We start from the raw sequence: 12,404 nt of genomic DNA on the forward strand, positions 1-12,404 counted from the left end.
CCACCACCCTCACCCCCCCCATTGTAGTCTTATTTGGGGCACAAGAGAGCAGCAGGATTGGGGACCTTGGTTACTGCTTTTATTGCTGTTTGGTTCGAGTATAGAAAATGGAATCGGCTCTGGGAGAGCCTGTGTACAAGATAGGAAATATACAAACAAAGAGGAGGGAGCTAAGGAGACCGAATTCCAACCCAGCCCATAGCGGGCTGAGGCTGGGGGCCACCCGGGGCGCATGCAATAAATATGGTCCGGGACCCGGGACGGGGCGGGGGGGAGGGGGGGGGTGGAACCACACCGGAGTGGAAGACTGGTAGGCCAGGGCTGTCTCAGTTCTGGCTCCAGAATTCCTCACCCTGGTGGTTAAGAAAGAGGAGGGTTGGCCCTGGGGCTAGTGCCACTTGTGCAAAATGAGGAACTTCACATTATTAGTCCCGGGGCAGTCGGGAGTGGGAGGCAGGGGCCCCTCCGGCGGCTCAGTCCCCTTCCCTCTCCCCAACGCTGCCCAACGCTCCGACCCCTGCGGGGAGATTCACAGTGAGAATGGGTGTGGTCGCGAGGGCCGGAGGTAGGGCGGAGAGCGCCCAGACAGGGACACCCCTCCCCCCAAGAGCAGCACGGAGCCGGGGGAGGGGGCCAACGAACCACAGGAAGAAGGGGGAGAGGCCGGGGTCTCCTTTGGTCAAAGCTGATATCAAAAATATAACTCTCCCCTCCCCCACCCCACCCCACCCCCACCGCGGGCTAAGGCACAGAGCTTTGAGGCCAGGTGAGGCCGCCGAGAGGCGGGGCCGCCACTGCGGCCACGCTGCTGCTACGAGTGGTCCTGGGAGCCGAGTGCCGGCCGGCCGCCGCGCCGCTCCCCAAGAAGACAAGGCCGCGAGGCACAGGCCTGGCGGGGCCTCGACGGGCGCCCTAAGTGGGGGAGAAACGGTCGATGGTCCGGCCGTCGGGCCCCGCGGCCAGGTGAGCGCCCTGGCTCAGCACCTCGGCCGCCTTGTCGGGGCTGAGGCCCAGCTCGGCCGTGAACTTGGCCAGCGGGTAAAGGCTCTCGAGCGCCACCTTGGGGTCGTGCAGGAAGTGCGTGGTCTGCGCTAGCAGTTCCGCCGCCGCCGCCTTGTCCTGCTGCTTCAGGCTCAGCTGTTCCGCCGTGAGGCGGGCCACGGCGAAGACGCCCTCGGGGAAGTCGAGCTTGCCCTTGCCATCGGGGCCGGGGACGCCGGGGAGTCCCCCGAGGCCGGCCAGCGCCCCGGCGGCGCCGGCCGCACCGCCCACGGCGTGCATCTTCATGTGGCTGATGAGGTTGCGTTGCTGCGCGAACTTGCCCCCGCACACCTGGCACTCGTAGGGCTTCTCGCCCGAGTGGATGCGCATGTGCTCGGTGAGGCGGTACTGGCGGGTGAAGCGCATGCCGCACGCGTCGCACGCGAAGGGCTTGAGGCCCAGGTGGCTGCGCATGTGGCGCGTCATGGTCCCGCGCTGCGTGAACTTCTTCCCGCAGATGGTGCACGGGTAGGGCCGCGTCAGCCAGTGCGTCTTCTCGTGCTGCCGCAGCGTGGCCGGGTCCTTGTAGCTCTTGTCGCACGACGCGCAGCGGTAGGGCCGCAGCAGCTCTCCCAGGCCGCCCGGAGCCCCGGCGACCTTGTCCCCGCCGCCGCCAAAAGGGGGCCCGAGGCCAGCGGCCCCGGCCGCCACGTCGGCCACCTCGGCTCGGCCGTAGAGCGCCTCCTCCTCCTCCACATGCGCCTCCACGTGCGCGTTCAGCTGCTCCGAGCTGGGGAAACCCTTGCCGCAGGGGATGCACACGTACAAGTTGTCGCCGAAGCTCTCCGGCTCCCCGTAAGCCAGGTGCGGGCACGGGTAGCCCTCGAGGTGGCCGCCGGGCGGGCTGGGGTCCTCGCTGCTGCCCGTCTCCTCGCTGCTGCTCTTGTAGTCGTCGCCGTCGCCGCCCGCGCCGGGCCCGTCCAGGCTGCCGGGGTAGCGCGGCGGCGGCACGAGGCCGAGCGGCGGCCCCCCGGGGGACAGGGCCGGGTCCCCGCCGCGGTCCTCGCCGCGCTCGCCCGGGGAGCTGCGTTCCCGGCCCAGCTCGTCGCCGTAGCTACCTAGGCCGGGCTCGTGCTTCATCCAACGGTACAGGAGGCTGGAGCCGTCGGGGCGGCCCGGGGGCTCGGGTCCCGGGCTGCCGCCGCCGCCTCGGAACGGGTCGGGAGTCGGGGCGGTCTCCTCCAGCTTCTGGAAGGGCAGCGGCGGCAGCGGCGGCAGCGCGAGCGGGGGCTCTTTGTAGGCGGCGGGCCCGGCGCTGGGAGGGCTGTCGGGTCGCGGCGGCAGCTCGCGCTCCCCCAGCGGCCGCTCCGGGGCCGAGGAGCCAGGCGGGCTCTTCTTGGACAAGTCCAGGCCGCAGAGGGGGGAGCAGCGGCGCTCCGGGATGCAGAGGGCGGCGGCCGGGCCCGGGCCCGAGGCGTAAAGCTCGGCGCAGTGTGTGTTGACGGCGGCCTCGGGGCCGGACGGCGGCTCCGCGCTGGGCGGAGGCGGAGGCCCGGCCGGGGACGAGTAGCAGGCCTGGATGACGGGCGTCGCGGCCCGGAGGCCCCGCCGGCCGTAGGGCGCGTAGCCGCCGCCGCCGCTGCCGCCGCCCCGCAGGTGGCAGTACTTGCCGTGGCGCTTGAGGCGCTTCTTGCAGAGCGCCACGAGGTCGGGGATCTGCAGGTAGCTGGCAGCGGCCAGCACCGCGCCCAGGCTCGGCTCGGTCCCCGGGGCCACCGCGGCCGCTGCAGCCGCCTCGGCGCCGTCAGCCAGGCGGCCGGTGTAGATGAAGTCCAGCACCAGGCGGAACACGGCCGGGCTCACCATGTCATGGTCCAGGTTGAGCAAGTTGTCATGCACCACCAGGGACTTGAGGTAGGCACTGCTGGCCGCCAGCACGTTCTTGTGCGCGCGGAAGAGGGCGTTCTGCACCACGATGATCACGTCGCACAAGAAGCCCTTGGTGCGCTGGTTGTTGAGCTGCAGGAGCAGCTGCCTCGAGTGGCCGGGCGCCTCCATCGTGTCCAGCATCGTCTGCCCAGCACACTCTCCTGCGGGGACACACGGCAGCGGGTTAAGAGCCACGCAGCGCCCCGGCCGCCGGTGCCCGGCCCGGCCCCTCCACTTCCCCTTCCCCTCAGCTGAGCGGGGGCATGGGGCACCGCGGCCTGGGCACGGGCGTGGGAGGACCGGCGGCCTCCGGGAAGCGTAGCCTAGGCCTGCCGGCCCGGAGCACGGCGAGGAGAGGAAGGAGGACGGCTGCGGATGGAGAGGAGGCCGAGCAGGCCTGGGTGCTCCAGGCCCAGGCGCTGCCGGACACACGGGCTGGGTGCTGGGGACTTCCAAGGAGCCAACTGTTGAGGCGCAGTGACCCTTTCGCAGACAGTTATCCGACTTAAGTAAAATGTCCGCTTCGGGAAAAGTCATTCAGGGCCAAACAATTTTGCCCAAGTGGGGAGCAAAGGAGCCGAGTAGAGAGCCGCCCTCCCGCCTCGGGAGAAGTTGCCCCCGTTGGGGGAAATAACACCGAGGACGGGAGCGCGGTGCCCACCGAGGCACCGCCCTGGCTGGGGGCTGTCAGCCCCTGCTTGGGGCTGGGGCAGTGGCGCGGGGAGCGGAGCGGCGGCTGCCGCGGCGGGCAGAGCGCGAAGGCCGGGCCGAGGCGCGGGGAGGGCGTTATATCGGGCAGGAGGCTGAGGCAGGAAGCAGGTGGGGGGGCGGGGGGAGCCACGCAGCTCCCAGGGGAGGGAGGGGGCAGCGCCCCGGGCGGGCACGGCGCGCGGCCCACGGCGGCCCTGACCCCCGGCCTGCGCCCCACCCGCCTTCATGCCCCAGCCCTGGCCTCGGCTCTGCACTCGCGGACCTCGCGGCTTCCCGCCCCAGCTCCCTCCGGACCCCCTCTCCCCCGGAACCCGGCCGCCCCAAACTTAGGGAAAAGTTTCCCAACTTCAGGCAGGGCGGGAGGAGCGCGCCACCTCCCCCCCCTCAGTCCCTCGGCTCTCAGCTTTTCCTCGCGGCCCCCTGGACCGAGCCGACTCCACAGCTCCCCTGCCCTCCTGCTCGACCGCCGGGCCCCATTCCCCGCCTGGCCCGCACGACCGCGCGGCCCGTTACCTGAGGCCGCACCCCGGCCGGGCTCCCCTCCCCGCGGCAGTGGCAGCTCCTAGCCCGCGCCCCACCCGCCCCGCTGCCAGGCGCCGAGCTGTGCCAGGGCAGCGCCCCTGCCAGCCCCGCCCGCCAGCTCCCCTGCTCTTCCCCTCGCCTCTCCAGCCCATGTGCGGGCAGAGCCGGCCCCGGGCCGCTGACCCCGCCGTGAACCCGGCAAGGAGCGGCGGCCCTGCCGTCCGAGTCCCCCGGGGAAGGCAGCCCGAGCCACGGACGCCAAACGCGATGGGGCGCCCGCGCCAAAGGATGCGCTAGACGCGGCCGGAGCGCGGGTACCGGACCGTCCCGGGTCCCTCGTCCCTCCCGGTCCCCAACTCCAGGACCCACCTGGGGGGCATGTCGGAAGCCCCGGGCCCGGCTGACGGCGGATCCAGGGGGGACGTGGCTGCGCTGCCCTCCGCCCGCCGGGCCCCCAGTCGGTCTGTCCTGCTGGTCCGTCCTCCCCGCGTTCTGGTCGCGTCTCAGACCCGCCGCGCTTTCCGCACACTCTTATCTGGGGCTGCCCGGCCGGCAGGCGCAGCCGCAGCTATGGCGCCACCTCGCGGCCGCGGACGGGAGCGCCCCCCCCCCCCCCCCCCGCCCCGATCTCGCTCGCGCGCACCTGGACGGACGGAGCATCGCAGATGCCCAGCCCAGCTGGAGAGCCGTAGGTTTGCTCGTCCAGATGTGCCCACCTGGAGACTCAAGTACAGCACCGACGCGTGTCATGAACCCTGTGGTTTTGAACTGACTGTTCCCATGTGTGTTCTCTATGAATGTTACCCAAAGTTCGGAAAAGTCCTGTCCACAAGGAGGGGAACTCTGATGACAGCAGGGAGAGGGGAAATCCTGAGGCCAAGGTAGACAAGTTCTCAGGGACACTCCGTGGACATTCCTGGACGCCACTGCCCACTTGGCCCCGCCCCACCCCCACGCCCGCCGACACTCAGGTACTCGTGAAACCCACTGGCGCCCCCCAGACCATATCCAGGCAGCGACACTCGCTGGATGGTCGGACATCTCTGGTCCCCAGAACATTCCGTTGCCAATGGCTGTCCGGAGCTTCTGGGGACTTCTGCTGAGCAGGAGTGACCCAGATCCCCCACGCGAGCCATTTCCACTAGTCCTGGATGAGTTTTTCCCCAACCAAAACATGTCTTGAAGGTCCGTTGGCTTAAGGCCCGGAGAAGGTTCTGCACCCCCCTGGAAGGATCGGCTCGTAAGAGTGATGTTTCTTCCGGAAAGGGGGGGACCCTGTACAGGCTCCGGAAGTGTCCCCCGCAAAGCCCCGCGCGGGCACTGGGACCGGCGCGATCACCGCGTCTCGGTGGCCTACGCTCTGCCTCTCACCCCCGCACCTCCTGACCCCCGCCCACACGCCAAGGGAGCGAGGGGGGGGTCCCCGAAACCGCCCGCTGCTTCTCATTGGCTACGCCTCCCTCCGCCACCGGGCGCGAAGGGCTGGGGCGCCGCGTTACCATGGTAACCGATGAGGTTCGCCCAGATCGCTTCTCTCCGCGGCCTGGGAGAGCTTAGCAACAGCGCGGGGCCGCTGGGCGGGAGGCGGCCGCAACTCGCCGCTCCCCGCGCGGCTCTCGGGCCCCCCGCGCCCCCGCTAGAGGTAGGGACTGAGTCACTCGGCCTGGGGCGGCCGCCGCGGTCACTAACTGGACGCCAAGATCTCGGGCGCCCCCCAGAGGCCTCCCTCCCTCCGCAGCCTCCTAGCCTGGCCCCGCTTTCTGGTCCAAACTAGCCGGACTCCCGATGCGGCTTGAGCGCCTCCCCGCCCCCCAACACACACACAGCCCGTTTTCCCAGCGTGTTCCGGATCTGCTTTATCTACAGCCTCTTCACTGGACAAACGGTACGGTCCCGACGATGAAAACCATGCGCTCCGGGTTCCTCTCGAGGGGAGTGGAGCTGGACATTTCCGCAGAGCGGGGGCTCGCGGGCTAAGGTGGAAGAGTGTACCTGAGGAGGGAGCTGTGAGGAGACTCATGGAAAGAAGTGCTCTTGGAGCTGGGTTTTGACGGATAAACACGAGTTCTCCGTAGAGAAACACCTTTCGGGCGAATAAAACTATTGAGACCAAGGTTTTGGCCAAACGAGGGGGCCTGTGGGAGGTCAAATCTCAGTGGACAAGCAGGGCGTCTCTGACCTGACCTCATCTCCCCATCTCTGACTTTAATCTCTATTTTTTTCCCTCTTGACCTGGTCAGATTATCTAAGCTAAGAGTCCCTCGTGTGCATTCCGCATGAGTCTGCCCACGGCCCACTCCCATGTCCGCTGTGCCACTGTGGTTCCTTTCCTTTCAGCACTTGCTCCGGAATTACACACGAGCCCGCCGTCAAAGCTCTGCTGCCCGCTCTGGGAAGGCCTCACACCTGCCTCGGCACTGCTTTCTGCCCACCTTGCCTAGCGCCTGTCTCTCGCCCCTGTTTAGAACACGGGGTGGTCCAGAGCCGTCCATTTCTCCGGTACTGTGTAAGCATGGGCCGAAGTCAGTGTTGACCCTCAATAACCCCAAGGCCTCCAAAAACGGACGCCCCCCCCCCCAGCACCCTGTGAAAGTCTCCCTCTGCCAATCTGCTGAACCCTTGGGCTCCATCACCATCATATGAGCTCTGCCAGTGCCCATTCCAAAAATCAGTGCTGAAGTAGCTCCTTGATGCCATAGCTGGGCACTGCCAACCTGTCCCCGAGCTTCTAAGCTACCCTTTCTTTTGCTCTGTGCTCCCTCATCTCATCCGGACCCCTTGACCAGCTCTTGAAGCCCTCCCTCACCTCTCCAGCTCCGGGCTGGTGCCCGCACTGCCCCGGGAAGGGGGCGGGCACTTCCCTCCCTGGTCTAGCCTGGGCGTCTACCCTTCTTCCTCCCCCAGCCCCGAGGCTCCAGGGCCAGCGCTGCACCCCTAGGTGTGGACAGCTTCCTTGCCTACCCTCCCCAAGAGGAAGGGATGACATCGAAGTGGCCACCCGGGGCGTGACGACGAGAGCCCTTCTGTGATGTCACAGCCGTCGGGTCCAGGGAGCCGAGGAGGAGTGGGGTGAGGGGCACCAGATGAGGACCCTCGTGGACCAGGCGGGGCGAAGGACTGAGCCACCCCACCAAGTCCCAGAGTTCCGGAAGAGAAGGGTGAATAAACGCGTTCCGGGGCCGCCGCGCCCTCCCCGCACGGCTCCCCGCACTCCTCCCCGCCTGCCCGCCCCGCCGCGCCCGCAGTTCCGGAAAGTTAACCCCTTGTGGGTCCGGAGGGGGGCGCGCTCCCCCTCCGCTCCTGCTTCCGCGCGCTCTCCTCCCCCCCAACTCCTCGCCGCTTGGGCCCCCGCCCCCCTCCGTCTCGCCACTATAAATAGCCCTTTTTCCCGTTTCCTAAATTCCCCGCTGACGTCGGCAGCGCGTCAGTGTGTAGGAGCCGCGGCCGCATGAATGAGCCGCCACACGAGTACTACGCTCGCCTATAAAAGCCTCGGTGCCCGCCGGGCTGCGGGAGGCGAGCGGGCGCTGGCGCCGCGCGGCCCGCCAGGTAAGCGGGGCGGACGGCCGAGGGGCCGCGGAGGGGCCGGTGCGCGGGCTCGGAGGACGGGCGGTGGGCTGGAGGGGCCCTCGGGGCGGGGACGGGGACAGGACTGGGGGGGGGTCCCTGCAGCTGCTGGCACAGGATCCAGAGGCTGACACAGCCCGCGCCGCACCTGCCCAGATGGAGACGCAGCCACTTCGGAGGAGCACCAAGCAGAGGACAGACCCGAGTCCCCCAGGCTCTCTCGGCCGGGGCTCCTGCGCCATCCTCCCAAGAAAGTGGGGAGAAGATGCCGGCCACCCAGGAGACGCGCCCCCTTCTCCTCCATCTCCCCGCAGCGCGGTGACTCAGCCTGGCTGCCCCCGACCGAGTGAGCGGGGGCGGCAGAGAGAGACTGAGGTCCACCCCGCCGCCGCCGCCGCGGCTACGGCCCCGTCCGCGACCCCTGCCCCGCGAGCGGCCCGGGCGCCCCCTCCCCTAGCCGTCGGGCTGTCCCGCTACGCCCAGCCCGGCCCGCCCCTGCGAGCGGAGCTGTCCTCTCAGGACCAGGCGGGGCGGGGCTCCGGCCCCCGCCCGCCGGCCCGCCCGCCCCCAGCCTCCGGAAGTGCCTTCCAGCTGGGACATCTTTGACGTCACAGAACTTTGACGTCAGGGGTCGCGTGCCTCTCCGCGAGCTCCGGGGCCGAGAAGGGCGGGAGGAGGAAGGAAAGACTCCCCCAGCCGCGGGCGACCAGGGCACCCCCACCCCGTCCGGGCAGCGCGCCGGCACCTTGGCTCTAGACTGCTTACTGCCCGGGCCGCCCTCAGTAACAGTCTCCAGTCACGGCCACCGACGCCTGGCCCCGCCCCAGGACCGCGGACCTGGCTGCCCGCCGTGCCCCGACCCCTCTGTCCCCCGGGGGGGTCCCACCGCCCCTCGCTCGCTGCCTGAGCCGTCGCTGTCCGCGGTGCTGACCCAGCGCGGGCGCCACCCAGGGGCGGTGGCGTGTTAGGTCCCCGTGGACCGCGAGGGGCCGCGTGCTCCCACGCTCGCTCCGCGCAGTCCCCGCGCCTGCTCCGCCGCCCCCAGCCCGCGCCCACCCCCCACGGCCCCGCGGTGCTGACGTCAGCCGCCCGAGCCGCCGCCGCCGCGGTGCCGTCAGCGGCGCGCGCCCCGCCCCCGCGTCTCCAGGGCAACCGTGGCTTTCGATTGTTACTGTGGGAACCGGAGGTAACAGTCTACAGCCATGGTCGCCCCGCAGCACGCCCACGCCCCGTGCCGCGTCGCGCCCCGCCAGCCCGGGGCTGGGGAGATACAGCGCGGGAGGAGGAGGGGGCGGCGAGGAGTCGGCGGGGGTGACAGGTGTGCGCGGGCAGGCGGAGGCTGGACTGCAGCGCCTTCGCCCAGGCACGGAAGGAACCCCGAGGTCCGCTTCAGGTTGTGCCGTCCCCCTCCCGCCCACCCCTGCCCACCTCCGCCGGGCGCTGCTGCCCAGGGATGGCAAGAGAAATGCGTGGTTCCAAGGATAGGGATTTTTATCTTGTCGATGGGAGAGACCCTGCTGGACCAAGAGGTATGGAAGGGGGTTTACCTCCCTAGGGCTTAAGAGGGCAGCAGAGGGGAAATTCTCAAATCTGCTAGATCTTCATTCCCAGAACCTCCTAAGTGAACAGGTGGAGGCGAGGAACACGCCTCCAGATCAATTTCCTGGTAAGTCATAGCATCCCCCCAGTCCCTTCTCCAACTTTCTGGTGAGCCTGAGAGGTTTATAACAAGGGCCCCTAACCTTCAAGAACTAGTTACCCAGTCCCTGGAGTGTCTGAATATACTAGCATTCTTCCCTCTGTCTCTAGACGTTGAAATCTGACTGGAGCGTTAAGTTTGACCCTGAGGGATGAATACCACAAGGATAAAGTGCTGTTGACAGCAAGGTGTGAGCAATCATCTCTTTAAAAACATTACATAACCTATTACTGCCAGCACCACTTCATCATGACAGGCTGAAAGTATCAGGTGCAGAGCTTAAAGGAATCACACACACATCACCTCCCACACTCTACTGGGATTTGAACCTAGGGCCATGATTTTGTTAAACAAGCATTCTAGCACTTGAGCCACAACCCCAGTTCCCTTTTTTTGACAGGGTCTCAATAACTGCTATTTAGTCTCAAATTAATAATCCAGTATTCACCTCCTGAGTAGGTAGGATTACAGGTCTGCATCACCATGACCAGCTGTCATGTCTCTGACCCTTCCATGACATAATTCTCCTTGGCAGATATACTGTGAGGTAAAGGGCAAGTGCAAAACTTTGTAGGCAGTAGGGAGCCTTTCAAATCTTACCTTTTCCCCCCTGGTCCTGGGGCTTGAACTCCTTAGGACCTAGGCACTATCACTGAGCTTCTTTTGCTCAAGGGTAACACTCTATCACTTGAGCCACAGCACCATTTCCAGCTTTTGCTGTGTATGTGATACTGAGGAACTGAACCCAGGGCTTCATGTATGGTAGGCAAGCTCTCTACCACTAAGCCACATTCCTTGCTCCACATGTTCTATTAGGCTACTGCATGTTAGGAGTGATTGTAGACACTTTGACAGAGCTGAGGCTAGGGCTCTGTTATGAGGTTATTTCCTGAGAAACCCTTCACACAGAACTTTAGTTACAGAGGGGAGATGGTAAGGATTCCAAAAAGGCCAGTTCGTTGTAGTTTGATCAGTTTGAGGAATGTAGTCAGAGGGGAAGAACTAGAGGTCTGAGTAAATGTTAGGCTTTTTTGCAACTTAGAAATTGGGTTCTGGGACTGGGAGCATAGCCTAGTGGTAGAATGCCTGAAGCCTTGGGTTAGGTTCCTTGGTACCACATACATAGAAAAAGCCAGAAGGGGTGCTGTGGCTCAAGTGGCAGAGCATTAGCCTTGAGTAAAAGTGTTCAGGACAGTGCTCAGCCCCTGAGTTCAAGCCCCAAGACTGGAAAAAAAAATCGGATTCTTGGCCGGGAGTTTGGCCTAGTGGTAGAGTGCTTGCCTAGCATGCACGAAGACCCAGGTTTAATTCCTCAGTACCACATACATAGAAAAAGCTGGAAGTGGTCCTGAAGCTCAAGTGGTAGAGCTCTAGCCTTGAGAAAACCCAAGGACAGTGCTCAGGCCCTGAGCTCAAGCCCAACACTGGCAAAAAAAAAAAAAACAAAACAAAACAAAACAAAATTGGATTCTTCATTTTTCTGTTACGTATGTCAGTCCTGGGGCTTGAATTGGTTTTTTTTTCCCCCCCTCAAAAATTACTTGAGGGCTGGGAGTGTGGCCTAGTGACAGTGCTTGCCTAGTATAAGCCCAGAAAAAGCCAGAAGTTGTGTAGTGGCTCAAGGGTAGGGTGCTAACCTTGAGAAAGCTCAAGGACAGTCCCCAGGACTGGCAAAATAAAATTTTGCTGATCATAGGGCTTGAACTCAAAGCCTAAGTGCTGTCCTTGAGCTTTCTCACTTAAGACCAGTGCTCTATTACTATGAGCCACAGCTCCACTTCTGGATTTTTTGGTTGATTAATTGGAGAGGAGTCCTGCCTGGGCTGGCTTTGAACCATAATCTCGAGTCAGCCTCTTGAATTGCTAGGATTACAGGCATGAACCATTGGTGCCCAGTTAGGTCAATGTTTCTTCAGGGGAGTTTCTATCATTCCCCCAAGGATTGCATGAGAATTACATTAGGGACTTTTATTAGAGCCATGTATTCTGTCCTCTAAGGCAGTGGTTCTCAAATACTTCAATGAAGAAGCAGGACAGTTTGCCCCACTAATTCTGACAGGTCTAGATTTGGCCCATTATGCAGTTTTAATATATGCTTTATATGTGGTGGTGATTATAGAGGGAAGTGGTACAGTCTCCTTAATTTCTTTCTTGGAGAACATTATGTGAAGTGATATGGACCTGGACATTGTATGATTCTCAGGAGGAATTCTCACTCCAAGCTTGGGCACTGCTATTGTACCTAATTCTGCTTTGCCCTAGCCACTCCTTCCTTACTCTTACTCCTGGCCCCTTACTCTTAGCCCTAGCTAAAGACCCATTCCTCAAGGAACCTTCTTTTAATTTTCACAATAATCCTAAATAGTAGATGCTGGTATGCCATCATTTTTGTCTCCCAGTACCGAGCTAAAGTATAACTACCAGGAAGATATGTTATTTACAAAGAAGCCAAGCATCCTAATGGGCCAAATCCAACAGGAACAATTCAATCTGTCTCTTCCTTCAGTCAATGGAGTGACTCCTTTAAAAAATAAAGGCAACTAGGCACCAGCGATTCACACTTGTAATCCTCGCTACTCACAAGTCTGAGAGCTGAAGAATAGCAGTTCAAAGCCAGCTGAGGCAGCCAAGTCTATGAGACTTCCTTCCAGTCACCCACCACTGTGCTTAGGCAATGAGTTGAAGCTCCAGGACTAACCCATCCAAAAAAAGACAAGGCAAAGCAAATTCCCACCTTGTTCAACACTTTTTTGGGGGGGGGGTGCTGTCCCAAGGGCAAATATTTGGACTTGGTCTTTGGTTATCAATTATCTCAGAGACACTGCAGATGTGGTCAAGTTAGCAAGAGGGTCTCTGTAGTCTTGGCTTCTACCCAAGTTCTAGTACCACACATCACCCTTCAAAATCATTATGTAGGGGCTAGGAGTTTGGCCTAGTGGTAGAGTGCTTGCCTAGCATGCCCAAAGACCGCAGTTTGATTTCTCAGTACCACATA

At 63.3% G+C, this 12,404-nt stretch overlaps 1 protein-coding gene and 1 long non-coding RNA gene across 4 annotated transcripts; one reads left to right on the plus strand and one right to left on the minus strand.

Annotated features, from left to right (window-relative positions):
- Positions 1 to 57: 57 nt before the first annotated feature.
- On the minus strand, positions 58 to 6,896 carry Hic1 (HIC ZBTB transcriptional repressor 1). Of its 3 annotated transcripts, none has more exons than XM_090350427.1 (2): positions 6,136 to 6,896; positions 58 to 3,071 (listed from the first exon to the last, which is right to left on the minus strand). In XM_090350427.1, exons 1-2 carry the CDS (start codon positions 6,161 to 6,163, stop codon positions 913 to 915), a joined length of 2,187 nt encoding a protein of 728 aa, XP_090206553.1. In that variant the 5' UTR covers positions 6,164 to 6,896; the 3' UTR covers positions 58 to 912. The 3 variants fall into 3 exon arrangements, with proteins under 3 accessions (XP_090206553.1, XP_090206554.1, XP_090206555.1); XM_090350428.1 differs by lacking the exon at positions 6,136 to 6,896 and adding an exon at positions 4,513 to 4,658; XM_090350429.1 differs by lacking the exon at positions 6,136 to 6,896 and adding an exon at positions 3,393 to 3,611.
- LOC150051479 (uncharacterized) lies at positions 5,693 to 6,256 on the plus strand. The gene is made up of 2 exons (XR_016538331.1): positions 5,693 to 5,785; positions 6,010 to 6,256. It is a non-coding gene; the product is annotated as an uncharacterized LOC150051479 (long non-coding RNA).
- Positions 6,897 to 12,404: the final 5,508 nt, after the last annotated feature.

This window comes from Megascapheus bottae, chromosome 17, assembly GCF_031878675.1.
Source record: "Megascapheus bottae isolate mThoBot1 chromosome 17, mThoBot2.hap1, whole genome shotgun sequence".
NCBI lineage: Eukaryota > Metazoa > Chordata > Mammalia > Rodentia > Geomyidae > Megascapheus > Megascapheus bottae.

Bases quoted from the DNA above. Each gene is read 5' to 3' on its own strand.
- Hic1 (XM_090350429.1), bottom strand. From the start codon at position 3,447: ATGACTTTTCCCGAAGCGGACATTTTACTTAAGTCGGATAACTGTCTG. The intron at 3,072-3,392 runs GTCACTGCGCCT...GTGTCCCCGCAG, and splicing joins GGATAACTGTCTGCGAAAGG to GAGAGTGTGCTGGGCAGACG.